Source organism: Armigeres subalbatus, chromosome 2, assembly GCF_024139115.2.
Source record: "Armigeres subalbatus isolate Guangzhou_Male chromosome 2, GZ_Asu_2, whole genome shotgun sequence".
NCBI classification, from domain to species: domain Eukaryota; kingdom Metazoa; phylum Arthropoda; class Insecta; order Diptera; family Culicidae; genus Armigeres; species Armigeres subalbatus.
In genome coordinates, this window is record NC_085140.1 from 406,591,557 (window position 1) to 406,604,870 (window position 13,314).

The 13,314-nt window shown below is 38.7% G+C and overlaps 2 protein-coding genes across 3 annotated transcripts in view; one reads left to right on the forward strand and one right to left on the reverse strand.

Moving 5' to 3' along the window:
- The first annotated feature begins 263 nt into the window (after positions 1-263).
- LOC134210259 (uncharacterized) lies at positions 264-2,086 on the forward strand. Its single transcript, XM_062686302.1, has 5 exons — positions 264-1,021; positions 1,076-1,175; positions 1,246-1,335; positions 1,819-1,974; positions 2,033-2,086. Exons 1-5 carry the CDS (start codon positions 264-266, stop codon positions 2,084-2,086), a joined length of 1,158 nt encoding a protein of 385 aa, XP_062542286.1.
- A 9,038-nt stretch (positions 2,087-11,124) lies between these two features.
- Positions 11,125-13,314, reverse strand: part of LOC134217591 (plasmanylethanolamine desaturase 1) — a 45,172-nt gene continuing 42,982 nt past the window's right edge. For both annotated transcript variants that reach the window (XM_062696368.1, XM_062696369.1), the window contains exons 6-7: positions 12,282-12,451; positions 11,125-12,200 (exon numbers count right to left, since the gene is read on the reverse strand). In XM_062696368.1, coding sequence (XP_062552352.1) covers positions 12,110-12,200; positions 12,282-12,451 — 261 coding nt within the window. In that variant the 3' untranslated portion in view covers positions 11,125-12,109. The remainder of the gene's footprint in view (positions 12,201-12,281; positions 12,452-13,314) is intronic.

The window sequence follows — 13,314 nt, forward strand, 5'->3', positions numbered from 1 at the left end:
ATTTGCACAGACGTTCATGAAATATCAAATGTTGTCATTGTAGCTTAGGAAAGCGTAAAAAAATCCAAATTTGAATCACCCTACTGTACATTAATAGTTAGATAATGGACACGTATCTTATTTCACAGACATTATATATTAAAAAGCTGTTAGCATCTACAAAATTGTTACCTACCAATTATTAGACCGATTGTTTATCCAACATTCCATAATACTTTTCGCATTCGATCACTTGCCACTAGAAGCAGCAAAACATCGCAACGATGAACGCCATCGATTTTTACCGTCAGAGTATACGAATCCTGAAGTTCAATTCCGTGATTGTGGGTGCAGAGCTTTGGAACACCAAGCAATTTCTCACCTTCGGCTCATACTCGATCATGACGCAGATGGTTATCTACTTCGGGTGCGTTTTTTCGACCGTGCATAAGTATCGACACGATATGATGCACGCCATGAAAGTATTGAACTGTGCAGGGATAGCTTTCCAGCTATCGGTAAAGTTTTTCATTGCCATGTCAAACAAGGATACAATACGTGATTTGCTGCAGATTATTGAAACAGAGATGTACGATCGCTACCCAGATCGATCAAGTCGTGAGGGAGAAACTGTGTTCATGTACGCAAAGAAATACAACATTCTATTGAGGTTGCTCTCACTGTTGTACTCGTCTACTCTGCCAGTTTTTGCGCTATACCCGCTGTTCATTTACTTCTCAGAAGGTGAACTTATTCCATTGTTCATGCTTGAAATTCCGCATGTCGATTGGCATAGTACATGGGGATACTTATTTACTAATTTTTTACAAGTGGAAACCTACGTGATGGGCCTGTGTGGATTAGTTTTGGCAGATGGACTGCTAATTTTGATAGCAGTTCATGGATTGGCATTAATGGAAATCCTCATGATTCATTTGGAAGAACTGGGGGAAATGCTAAAATCTGGAATCACAGATGAAAATGAAAATGTGATCAACAAACAATGGAAAGGATGCCTTCGCGAGCATCAGAGAATTACAGAGTGAAATATTAAAATATGAAATTAGGTTACGAAAATAATCTTTTGATGTTTTAGATTCTTTGAAGAGCTTACTGGATTCAGTGCTGGAATTTGTTTAATACTTGTTTTTACTGGAGTATTCGCAATATGTGATAATTTGGTTTTATGCGTTTTGGTTTGTGATATTTCATTTATTGAACTCTAAAAAAATAAATTCCTAATTAAACTGGATTTTTTTATTTCAGACTGACTGGTATGCATCATATCTATTTTTATTGGTTTGTTTTGTGCAATTGACTATCTATTACGCGCTGGGAAACACAGTTGAGCTAAAGGTAACCACTGTTCAAAAATGTATCTTCTGTTCAAGAATGGAGTCGATGATTTAGTGGGAGTTTCATTTTCCAGCATATCATTACACTACCGTAATCTGGAAAAGTGACGTAACCGCCATTTTACAACATGCATGTTTTCCATTTTTCTGTTAAAGGGCTCGATGAGTAGTACTCGTTAACACCATTTTTGGAAAATGGCATATACGTCACTTTTTCAGATTACGGCAGTACAGAGACTGGAATTCAAAATTTATTGCATTGTTAACTTTCAGCGCGATATTTTTCTATAACTACATATGTCTAATAACACATTGTTCTAAGACAATTGTTTATTATATTCAGTGGGTATTAGCTACTGTTATTAGCGCTCTAAGTATGTAACAAATGAAACTCAAACCCAGCTTCTGTAATGAGTTATTAGCAAATGAGTCAAATTCTAACTAAATGATCGCTGTTTTATTTCACGCATCGTATATATTGCAGAGTGATGCGCTGGACTTGAGCGTTGGAAATTTTCCTTGGAATCTATTGAGAAATGATCAACAGAAAGAATATTTATTTTTGCTCGGTCGTATGCAGCAACCAATTATATTAACGGTCTATGGATTCTCTAATCTTAATCTAGAATCATATATGTCGGTAAGTTTCTTTTTTTGAGTAAAAAGGCTGAACTAATTATGTTTACCTTCATATTTAGATTTTGAAGGTGTTATACCAATTCGCAATGATGATCATCAACTTTGTGGGCTAGTAATTTGACGAAAAAACATCCAAAAAATACAACATTTCGATATGTCATTTAATGTATTTCTAATTTATTTTCTTAAAATGAAATTGAGTAGTATAATTGAGTAAAAAATATATATGTAAATTGTATACTAGCAAATAGTGTTACTGAATGGAATAGCTCTTGATCGGATAATATACAAGTCAAAACAAGGCTTTTTTACTTGCATACTCTAGGCAATGCGCACCATAAATGGTGTCTTCGTGTACCAGACGGAATAGAATAAAACCCGTTGAGCGGCCCTTAGCCTTTTGCCTGGCAACTCCTATCTTCACCTCATGGTTCTGCAAGCGGGGTACGAACCCTAGGGAAGATCGGGCAACCAAACCCGGTGAGAATTTTGGTCATGTTCCGAAATGGAAATGGTGGAGGTCGCTCCTTTCCGGAGGTGTAAAAATGAACCAGGGAGTTGCGGCTGACAAAAGCATCTGTTACCCATGTTAGAGACGGCTGATCATCGGCTGAATAACATCGAAGAACTCCAAGCGAAGCAATACACTATAGTCCTCTGTAAACTATGGTCCTTCGGATATTCAGGTTTGGTGTCAGGCCCTGCAAACCAGCCATAAAAACCTAATTAACGAACAATCAACGAGGAAATTCGGACCAGAACAATCGGCAAAGACCACAGTGACGAAACTGAACTAGCGATCTGAAACTCGATATATGGAACTGTTCTTAAGAACGGCGGATTACAAATCGTAGCACTGCAGGAGGGTTCAACTATGCAAAAGTTAAAGGTTCCCCCAAACACAAGCGATGCGACAGTCGCGACGCGATTCTATCGCTTGGCGACAGCGATTCTGTCGCCATTGGTATGGAAGCGTAAATAGAACATTGCTGGCAGCGACCGAACGATAGAATCGCGGCGACTAGTTGTCGCCGTCGCGGCGATGAAATCGCTTAGGTCTGGGGGAGCCTTAAGAGGTAATCACTACCAGAGCTGTGGAAACACACACAAGCGAAGAACAACTTTCATAGCGATGGGCGATGCAGAGGTCAGTAATCGGGCAGTGGACAGTCAATTCTTCTTCTTCTTCTTCTTATTGGCATTACATCCCCACACTGGGACAGAGCCGCCTCGCAGCTTAGTGGTCATTAAGCACTTCCACAGTTATTAACTGCGAGGTTTCTAAGCCAGGTTACCATTTTTGCATTCGTATATCATGAGGCTAGCACGATGATACTTTTATGCCCAGGGAAGTCGAGACAATTTCCAATTCGAAAATTGACTAGACCGGCACCGGGAATCGAACCCAGCCACCCTCAGCATGGTCTTGCTTTGTAGCCGCGCGTCTTACCGCACGGCTAAGGAGGGCCCCGAGGACAGTCAATTACCGGGTCAATTATCAATGAAAGAATATGCAGGTTAAGGATCAAAGCTCGGTTCAACATTAGCATAACCAACCTTACTCCAAAAGCCCTCATGATGATAAAGTCGCATCCTACGCGCAATTCAAACATAAGTATGACAGCCAAGACGCGACGTCAAAAATAATCATAGAAGATTTAAACGCTCAGGTTTGCCATGAGGAGCAGTTCAGATAGACCATTCAAAAGTGCAGCGCTCATCGGCCGACGAACGAAAACGGCCTCCGCCTCACCGATTTTGCCGCCTCTAAGAATATGGTTATTCGCAGCATACTTACAACACAGCCTTGTGTACCGGTGCACTGGGAGATCACCACATCTGACAGAATCGTAAATGCACAACATTTTGATCAACGGGCGGCACTTCCCCGAAATTATTGACGACAGGACCTACCGTGGCGTTAATGTAGACACTGGCCTATCGGTATCGACGACCACCTCGATCTTTATCTTGAAACAGCAGGAGCAGGTGAGCTCGACGGAGTCCATCTTAAGGACTGCTGGGGTATAGTCAAAGTGTTCAGCCATTAACGATGAGATCGACTTTGGGTATATGAAACGGAGGTAGCGAAACGATCGGTTCAGACAGATTCTAAAGGAGTGAGACACAGCGCGGGAGACCCGACAGAATGTGGAAGAAGGGGACCAGAAGCCTGGAAGAAGCGGAATGCGAGGAGATGTAGCAACTGTGCTATTCTAAATAAGCACGCAAGTTCTATTAGAAACTCAATGCATCCCGTAAAGGCCGAAATGTTCAGAGATGAAGATAAGAGCGTTCTTGATGAACGAATGTGTGGTGATTGAAAGGTAGAAGCAGCACTTCGAAGGAGACTCGAATGGTTCGGCAAGTACAGTTGTCAGTGTGGGTCAAGACAGCTGGAGGGACGACTTTACTAAGCACTAACCTCCCCGCCAATCGTAAAATTATTAATAAGATATTCATAATTTTCAAGAAACACTTTTTGTCAATCCAGTTTAATCGGAAGAAAGTTATGAGAAAGTTAAAAATTGATATCCGTAAGCTCGAGCCAAGAATAAGTCTGAATAGATCTAGCAGAAGGGGCGTTGTCATCGTAATTTAAAGCAAGTTTTTATCATCGTTGCTTTAGCTGCTTTTTAATCGTTCATTACTTTTCTCGAGTTATCAAGCGAAAATGTCTTTTGTATTGCATCCATCGTCGTATTTCAGGCGTCTAGTCGAATAAAAACGTGTTTTTGCTCGTTCCTATATATCTATGTAAAATCCCAGACCATTTCGTTTGTTTCCTGTACATTTTGTAGGCAATTATAGCTAAAACTTAACTTAAGTATGCTTTCCGTTCTCTTATATGTACAAGGCATGATTATTCTGGCAAAGAAATACAGTGTACACAAAATATATTTTCCGTTATGAATTGGTTCTTTTATTTGAATAGGTACGTTGCAAGCTTGCTATTTGAAAATGTATTAAAAATTTGTGTTAATAACAACTGTACGCTTTTGTTCGACCACATACAATGAATTGAAAACTTCATCGTATATTTCTGCTATTAGTTTCGAATATCTGTGCTAGTATTTAAATGGTAATTTCCCGTTACTTGTGAATACTAATGTTGTCGCATTGTTTCCTATGTTGTGGTGTTTTGGTCATTTAATGTATTAGCGTTTAAGTAAGGTAAGATACAAAACCGAAAAAATGTTTAAGGCATCAACTATGATTTGCAATAAAAAATAGACCACATATTTCATTCTATTATTGTTAGCGAACATCTATGATCATTTTTTTTTTCAAATTCGATTCTTTGTATAACAAAGAATCCTGCTGGTAAGCTTCAGAAAGCTCGATGAACAGAAACATCCCTGACAATAAAATACCCAACATGACAACGCCGCCTTATTAACAATTTTTCGGTAGGAGGCCATGGTTTTGGTAACCATGGTAAGATTTCCAACTAAATTGTGGAATGCGAGGCCAGTATAGGTAATAGGAGAAGAGAAGATAAGAAAGACCAGTCAAATATCTTGAAATGCTACAGCAGTGCGATTTCATGAATAGGATTCAAAAATTAATTATCTGGTTTCGTAAACAAATAAAACGTCAAATTATCGAATCTTATAGCACGCACACGAAAGCCAACACTACTGACAGGTAGCGGAACCCGAGTAGGAACGCAAAACAAAACTATTACAAAACTGTTATAGCTTCAGTTATGATGATTTGTTCCGAATTTTTTTCAAACAAGTATTGTTTCAATGTTTTATTAGAATTTCAGCAACACCCTAAACCAAATTTATAAAAGCCTTAAAAAAAACTTTTGAGCTAACATACCACATTAATTGTCACATGCAACCTGACTGGAGTGTAATCAGATTTGATCGACAAATCGACTTTAGAATCTTTTTTACAAAGAAAGAAAGCTCATTTTGAAACCTTATCAATGATTTGTTTTGATAAATTATAACTTATGTGGAAATAGAGTAAAATTTTGTATTTGTTTTTCCGTCGACCGAGTTTTGCTATGCGTTATTAATATGAATTTTACCTAGAATTTGATCAGGAATTTTTTGGCGCAATGTGTTTTATCATCTGCCTGCTTCAATTTGAATTCTAGTAGTACAACAAATTTAATGAGTATTGCATTAAAAAGGTACTATCCAAGGTTTAAATAACACAAAAACAACGAGGAAGGGTCGTTTGGCCGAAACCCATTCGACCGAAACCTAGCCGAATGCCAATAGACCGAACATTTGGCCGAATAGGTTATTTGGTTGAACAGATCATTTGGCTGAATAAGTCAACAGGTCGTTTGGCTGAACAGGTAATTTGAAAAGTGAGAAATAAGGTGTGAAAAGTGAAACGTCTCACATCTCACTGCTAATTTCCCACTTCTCACTGTGAAAAGTGAGTAGTGCGAAGTGAGACGTCTCACTTCTTACTCCTCATTTCTCATTTCTTACTGTACTTCACTTCTCACCCCTCATTTTCACTTATCACTTCTCACTGCGTAAAGTGAGAAGAGCACATTGAGGAGGTGGACGCCTCTATTTCCACTCATCACTTCTAACTTCTTATTTCTTACTGTTCACAGTGAGAACTGAGATGTGAGACGTCAAATGACCTATTCTGCTGAATGACCTGTCCGGCCAAATGACCTATTCGGCCAAATGACCTGTTCGGCCAAATAACCTATTCGGCTAAACAGACCCTTCTTAGCATAGCGGGAAGATACGCGGCTATAAAGCAAGACCATGCTGAGGATGGCTGGGCTCGATTCCCGCTGCCAGTCTAGACAATTTTCGGTTTGGAAATTGTCTCGACTTTCCTGGGCATACAAGTATCATTGTGTTAGCCTCATGATATACAAATGCAAAAATGGTAACTTGGCTTAGAAACCTCGCGTTTAATAACTGTGGTAGTGCTGAATGAACACTAAGCAGCGAGGCGACAATGTCCCAGTGGGGAATGAAATGTCAATAAGAAGAAGAAAAAGGCTATTCGGCCGCTATATGACCGGCTATATGACCGTTTCGGCCAAATAACCTTTTTAGTCAAATGACATATTCGGTAGAATGACTTTCGGCTTAATGGTCTTCGGTAAAATGGCATTCGGCCAAACGGCCCTTCCCGAACCAGAAACATGTTAAGATTTCCGTTAGTAAAGTGTCAGAAAAAGGAAGAATTTTAGAAACAAATTCTTTTAGCAAAGCTTTCACAAAATTAAATAGAAGATTGATTTCAGACCATGCTTAATAAACACGTAATGTAATAATAATTTTAAACACTATTGACATCAAAACGTAAACCTAACCAAAGAACTAAGTAGTTTTAGGATACGCCTTTAACAATTATTCCATTCAATGTCATCCGAGAATTTCTTAGCAGAATGTTCTATGACTGGACATGTTATTTGACGTCGTCTGATTAAATAGGCCATTTGGCATAAAATGCCTTAAGGTTAAAATGGCCGTTTGAGAGTTAGAGTTAATGTAATATAGCCGAAATGAGCATACGGTCGATAGTATCGTTTGGCCCACCTGTTCATTTTGCCGAATAAGTTGTTCAACCAAATAGGTCATTTTGCCGAAAATGCCGTTTGGCCGTAAGAGTCATTAGGCAAAGAAGACCATTTAATCGAACGGGTCAGTATTTTGGCCATATAACCCATTCAGCAAATAACATTTTCGACCCAATGGCTCTTTCGACCATTTCAGTCAAATGGAATTTTCGATCAAATTACCTATTAGGCCAAACGACTTTTACCGTCAAATTACCAGTTAGGCTAGATGGCCTTTGGCTTAACGTGTTATTCGGCCATGTGGCATTCGGCCAAATGGCTTTCTACCGAATGACTTTCGGTCAACCTCTCTTTTGCGTTTTGAACAATTTCCCACTGAAGAGTTCCACGCGAAAACCCCAATAAAAATTTTAAATTAATATTTTGGGAAAACTTAGAAGAATGCCCTGTGGATGTTCATTGGACTTTTCCGGCGACATTTAAAAGATTCCTCCGTTAATGTTTTGAGATTATTAAAAAAAACTACAGGATTAAATGAAACTCACCACATCGATTCACGCCGTCACCGGCTGAAATGGTTTATGGAGTGAAGCTGAAAGCGTTGCCGCCGCCGCATACCAAAGTTATGACAAACACCGCCGCTGACGATTTTCGGACAGACGCACACCTTTCTGTGCAATGTAAAACTTAAGAACCGCATACGTAATGTATGGTCTTTTATCTCTATTTTAAACAGATGCAAGCCTTGAATGATTGATAAACCTTTAGGCCATTATACAAATTCTTCGAGTTCTTTGCTGGTCTGAAACGGAACATGCATTCGTTACATATTAAATTTAGATCAAAAGATCACCATAGAGCATGTTTCATAAAGGGCACAAATAGATGGTTTGCTACGCGTATTGACCTCCAGGCCTCCATATCATGGAATTCTTCGATGGCCTGAAATGGACAATTCCAGTTTAGTTCAAGTGACCAATAAAAGCAAGATCTTTCGTGCAGTCTATAGACTCTAAGGCCTTTAGGGAGTTCTTGGATGACCTGGAACACATGGCATATCCAATTTGATGCATGAATTGTGAGGAATATTGATACATGGACCACTGAATTGCTGAGACTGTGCATCATATTCAAAAGATTTTCAAAAGCAATGAATTAAGTGAAAACAAGTATTCTAAGAAAAAACCTTTTAAAGTCCCCAATAAATAGCGTAAAATGAGGTTTGACAGAATTCCATCAAATTTCTCTATTGAATTGGAATCAAATACACCTAAGATTTTTTATGCGTTTGGAATTCTTAAACTTCTTCGTCAACCTGAACCTTCATCACTTTTCAAATATTTAATGAACAGTCTTCGATTGTTTGTGGATTTTTTGGTGTAGTGCTTCTTTAAACATTAAACAAAATCGATCCAATTCAAATCATTTTAAGAGAGAATGAGAGGGGCCCATACGAGAACAGCCCATTGCATATTGGTGGTCGGGCCCTACCCAGTTCTTGGAATGGAAACAAAACCAGAATCACACCCATCTGACTAGAAAAAAAAAATGGTATTTCGAAGATGTGGTTATTGTTGAAAATTTGAATTCAGCATTTGCAGTGCCAAATCTCGAGAACCAACTGAATTATGCAAGCCTGCTGCAATTCTATTCGAGAGACACACACACCCACATGCCCACAGAAGACCCATATGAAATGTGCAACAAATGACCACTCAAACAGCACAGCTCCCTTTATTCTTGAGGCAGAGAAAAGCACTTTTGTGAGAAAAACCGGCCCGGTCGGTTTGAGACGTGACAAAAGGAAAAAGTTTTAGCATAGGTAGTTTTTTTTTATATGTTCCAGTTTGTCTGTACTCGGAATTGCTCAAGGCTTTCGTGTGAAAATGTTCGGTTCAAGAAAACTTAAATTATTCAATAATCCTTTTAAAGTTTACCACTCAACAGAAATGTACTGCCCTTCCATCTTGTACTTACCGGTGGAATGTAAGCAAAAGGCAGCACTTACATTGCACGATGGGCCACGCCGGGAAATAAGGAGGAAAAAATTAATTTCACCTTGAAGATGATATTTTAAGAACAAAGTGTCTTAAGCAAAGTCAATGCTTATTAATTAAGCTTTATTTTGAAGTTTGTTCCAATAGGGTGGTCCCACTACATGTTGAGATAATAAATTTACCTTCGATATTTCTAATTTTAGCATTGTACGATGTTCTAGAAAGTTGTTCATTATTGAACTTTAAGGCACTTTGCTGAAGAAACCATTGTTGTACGTCGTTTGTATCATTTTTTATGATGATTACAAATGATAACGTTAGGGTTACCCTAAAAAATCAATATTTTGATTGTAACTTTTAAGTTTTAATTTTTATTGAAGTGACGTCTTCTAAAAAGTTTTAGAGCATTCAAAAAAAGCACGTCTTGGTTATACAATTGGTGGCTTGTAGACATATCACTGTGACATATCTTGAAAAAATCTGCCATTTTCAAATACCTGTATTTTTGAATGAGGTAAAAAGGGGGATCCATTTCTCTCTGGTTAGATAGAGAAAGGGCTAAGGATTACCCAGCAAAACTGAGGAATTTGAGGTTTTTTCATCATTTTAAAAAATGGCTTTTTGTGCGAGGAAATCGAAATGATCAGTTCTAGAAATGTTGCAAAACCCAAAACTCTGCTCAATTCGTCATAAACAAAATATTTATAGTTATCAGGAAGCGTACACTTCACTAATTAGGGAATATGGGTGTGCGCCGCTGCCACTGCCGATATTTTTGCAATAGTGTCGCGTGTCGCTAACCAACATTTGTTACTCCACAAATTAAAATTTCAACGGGAATTGGGAATAATTTCTCGTCCTCCATAGAGGGAAATTTATCTTATTTGCACACAACAAAAAATGAAAGTGGATGACTACGTTGCATAAATTGTAAACCAAAAGGTGCTTCAAATTTTTAGATTTCAAACTTTGCGGTACCCTAATAAGCTCAATTAATCCCATGCCAATCGTGCCTGGCCCTACTCAGACAGGAAGTATTCAATGCTCAAGACTTCCTCATTTTGAAAAAAAAAAAAAAACAAAACATCGTCTTGAAAGTTGTATAAATTGAAAGACAAACCTTCAAAAAAACATGTGATAAAATCTCCAGAATACCCGTGTGGGGTAACTTGCAACAATGAAATTGGAATAAGTTGAAGAGCTTGCATACTTTCCGGCGATTGTTTACGCGGAATGTGAATTAATTGCAATGATTGAAAACTGTTCCGTTTTCCATCTCACTGAACATATATTCATCTCATTGCAAAACAAAGAAATACAGCACCAATCTCGTCGCTTTTTTATGGTAACACGCGTGATCACTGGTGAAAAAAATCACAAAAATAAGAAACAAACCAAATTTCTTTTCATTGCTTTATTTTTGATGGTATGGAAATAGGATCTATGGGATGAAGTGCCGAACCTTTCCCCTACTAAAATAGCAATGACGTTATGATGTTATGAGAAAGAGTAGTTTTGAAATTTTACTCTATTCGTATATCATTAGAAAAATGTATTCAAAAACAGTAAAAAAATTTGAGTAACTTTATCCCTTATTGTTTAGCGTCATTGTTCTAAAACAATTGCTGGCAACGTTTGATGTTAAGCTTGTCGTAAAGTCGGTGAAGTTGTATGTTGAAGTTCGTTCTCCCGAATCAATTCAATTGCTATTTATTTGGATGAAGTTAGATGCATGACGCATTCTAGGCGTCCCCATTAGGATATGGGGTGGAGTACTTATCTTCTTCGGCTGCTTAATTTATAATACAATTACTTTAAAAGTGAAAATCGTTGCAAGTCACCCCATTTGACGGCACTACTTAATTCTAATTGCGCCTACGTTTTTCATTTCATGATCGTATTAAAAATATCCCAAACTGTGGCATTTGTTGAGATCTTCTAACAAGCATTAATGTGCTACTGTAAAGTTTTTTGCTAAAACAAATAATACTAAATAACCTCACGTTCTCACAGTTCAACAACGACCTACCTAACCTAACACGATGGGAGTTGTATTCATGGGGAATGTACTTTTTGTGTTTTTGCACATCTGCGTTCAGCTTTTCTATCATATATGTTAATCTCTAGGTCCACGATTAAGGCAAAAATAAGCTTGCACGCACATTTCCATTCGCATCGCAAGCGCATTCAACTACGTTGTATATGAACATTTCCCCGCTTAAGTTTTAGATCCATTTGATTTAAAGCTACTAAAATGCTATTTGTGCTTGAAAAAAATCTACAGCACTCCCCTCGTCCAACGGTCGTTTCTTCTACTCTGATTTTGAATGAATTCTACAGGTAAAATTTATCAAAATATCGTTGTTCTATCATCACGGCTGTTTGCGTATGCTTCTCCTTGCTTTCATTTGTATAAAATTTGCATAATAGTGCACACTCTACTAGACGCACGCTACACTGGCAATGTGATCCTACAACTCCTGGTGATGGATGAATAAGGGCAATAAAAACAATCCAGCTTAGCATACCGACGTGACGTGAGTGGCGTTCGTTCACCAACGAACGCACCTGACTAGGAAACAGACGTGGCGCGATGGTATCAGCCTCAGACAACCGGCGGACGATCATGTTCGCTTCTGGGCCCACTTCATGTCGTCCGCTCGTGGCTTGTGCCCGGTGCAGACCTCTATGATGGCTTCCAAAGTAGACCAGAAACTACGGTAGGAGAAAGTGACAACAAATGTTACTAATGATGAACCATAGCTCATATCGTTGTGGGTGGATGATGTAACATACTTTATCTTCTCCAGCGGCCAGTTAAGCCACCCCGTGGTGATGCAAAAGTAGGTTTCGTGTGGCGCTACGTGATGGATGCGATGATGTCGCCGCGGGAGAATGATGTGATGATTTTGCAGAAACAGAACCCATTTCGGGAGACCCCAGTAGGTGTGCGACCATTTGTGAATCTAGAATTTAAGAAAACAAACAGTGAGTCACTTTGAAATGAACAAATATGAAACATTTAAGCGCATTTGTATTTATAACTTAAAGGTGTTCTATTTTGTACATATTTCAGTAACTTATACATTACTTATGCTTTGTTTGGAAATTGCGCTCGAAGCCATAAATGCAACTTTAACTCCAAGAAAATCGAGAAAAGTTATCATATCTAAACCAGACTAGAATTCGAACCCAACCACCTTCAACTTTTATTACTGGGCTACTAACAGTTTGTCTAGCTGTGGCTATTACTTGGTTCAGTGTATTGTGAAAATAATTGAAATTTCTAGTACATTCAAAGTTAATTGCCTATATGCCGGGTATTAAGCCACCCGGAGTGGAAATTAATTACTATGTCTGAAACTTGATTATGCATATGTACAACATGTGATAGATTTAGTTCGGAAAAGGTATTGGAGGGTAACCGCCCCTTCGGTGGGGTTTGATCCCACGACCCCAGTTCGCATGACAGGTGCTTTCCCTACTAAGCTACGAAGGACCTCCGTCGTCCACCGTAGCTTAGCGGGTACTGATGAAACCAAATTCCCAGCACCAGGTACCAGCCGATCTCTCGCAATACATTTTCAGAACTAGCTCTCTCAAATGTATTTTTGTACACATCATGTCAACCAAGTAGGATGAGTATTTAGTATTGTCCGGCTCCTACACACTTGCTTCATCAGCAACGGCGCTCAATGAAGTAGGGTTGTGTGAGGTTGTGCCAGTTTGGTCGTCAGATCCCAACACGACCACACAAGCGAAGAGAGATCGCCACTCGAGATCAGTACATTCAAAGTTAATTGCCTATATGCCGGGTATTAAGCCACCC

What these genes read in the sequence shown, in the direction of transcription:
- LOC134210259 (XM_062686302.1), top strand. Translation starts at nt 264, where the DNA reads ATGAACGCCATCGATTTTTACCGTCAGAGTATACGAATCCTGAAGTTC. An exon ending in ATTTGGTTTTATGCGTTTTG is followed by an intron (nt 1,176 to 1,245) that starts GTTTGTGATATT and finishes TTTTTATTTCAG; the next exon opens with ACTGACTGGTATGCATCATA. An exon ending in GAAACACAGTTGAGCTAAAG is followed by an intron (nt 1,336 to 1,818) that starts GTAACCACTGTT and finishes TATATATTGCAG; the next exon opens with AGTGATGCGCTGGACTTGAG.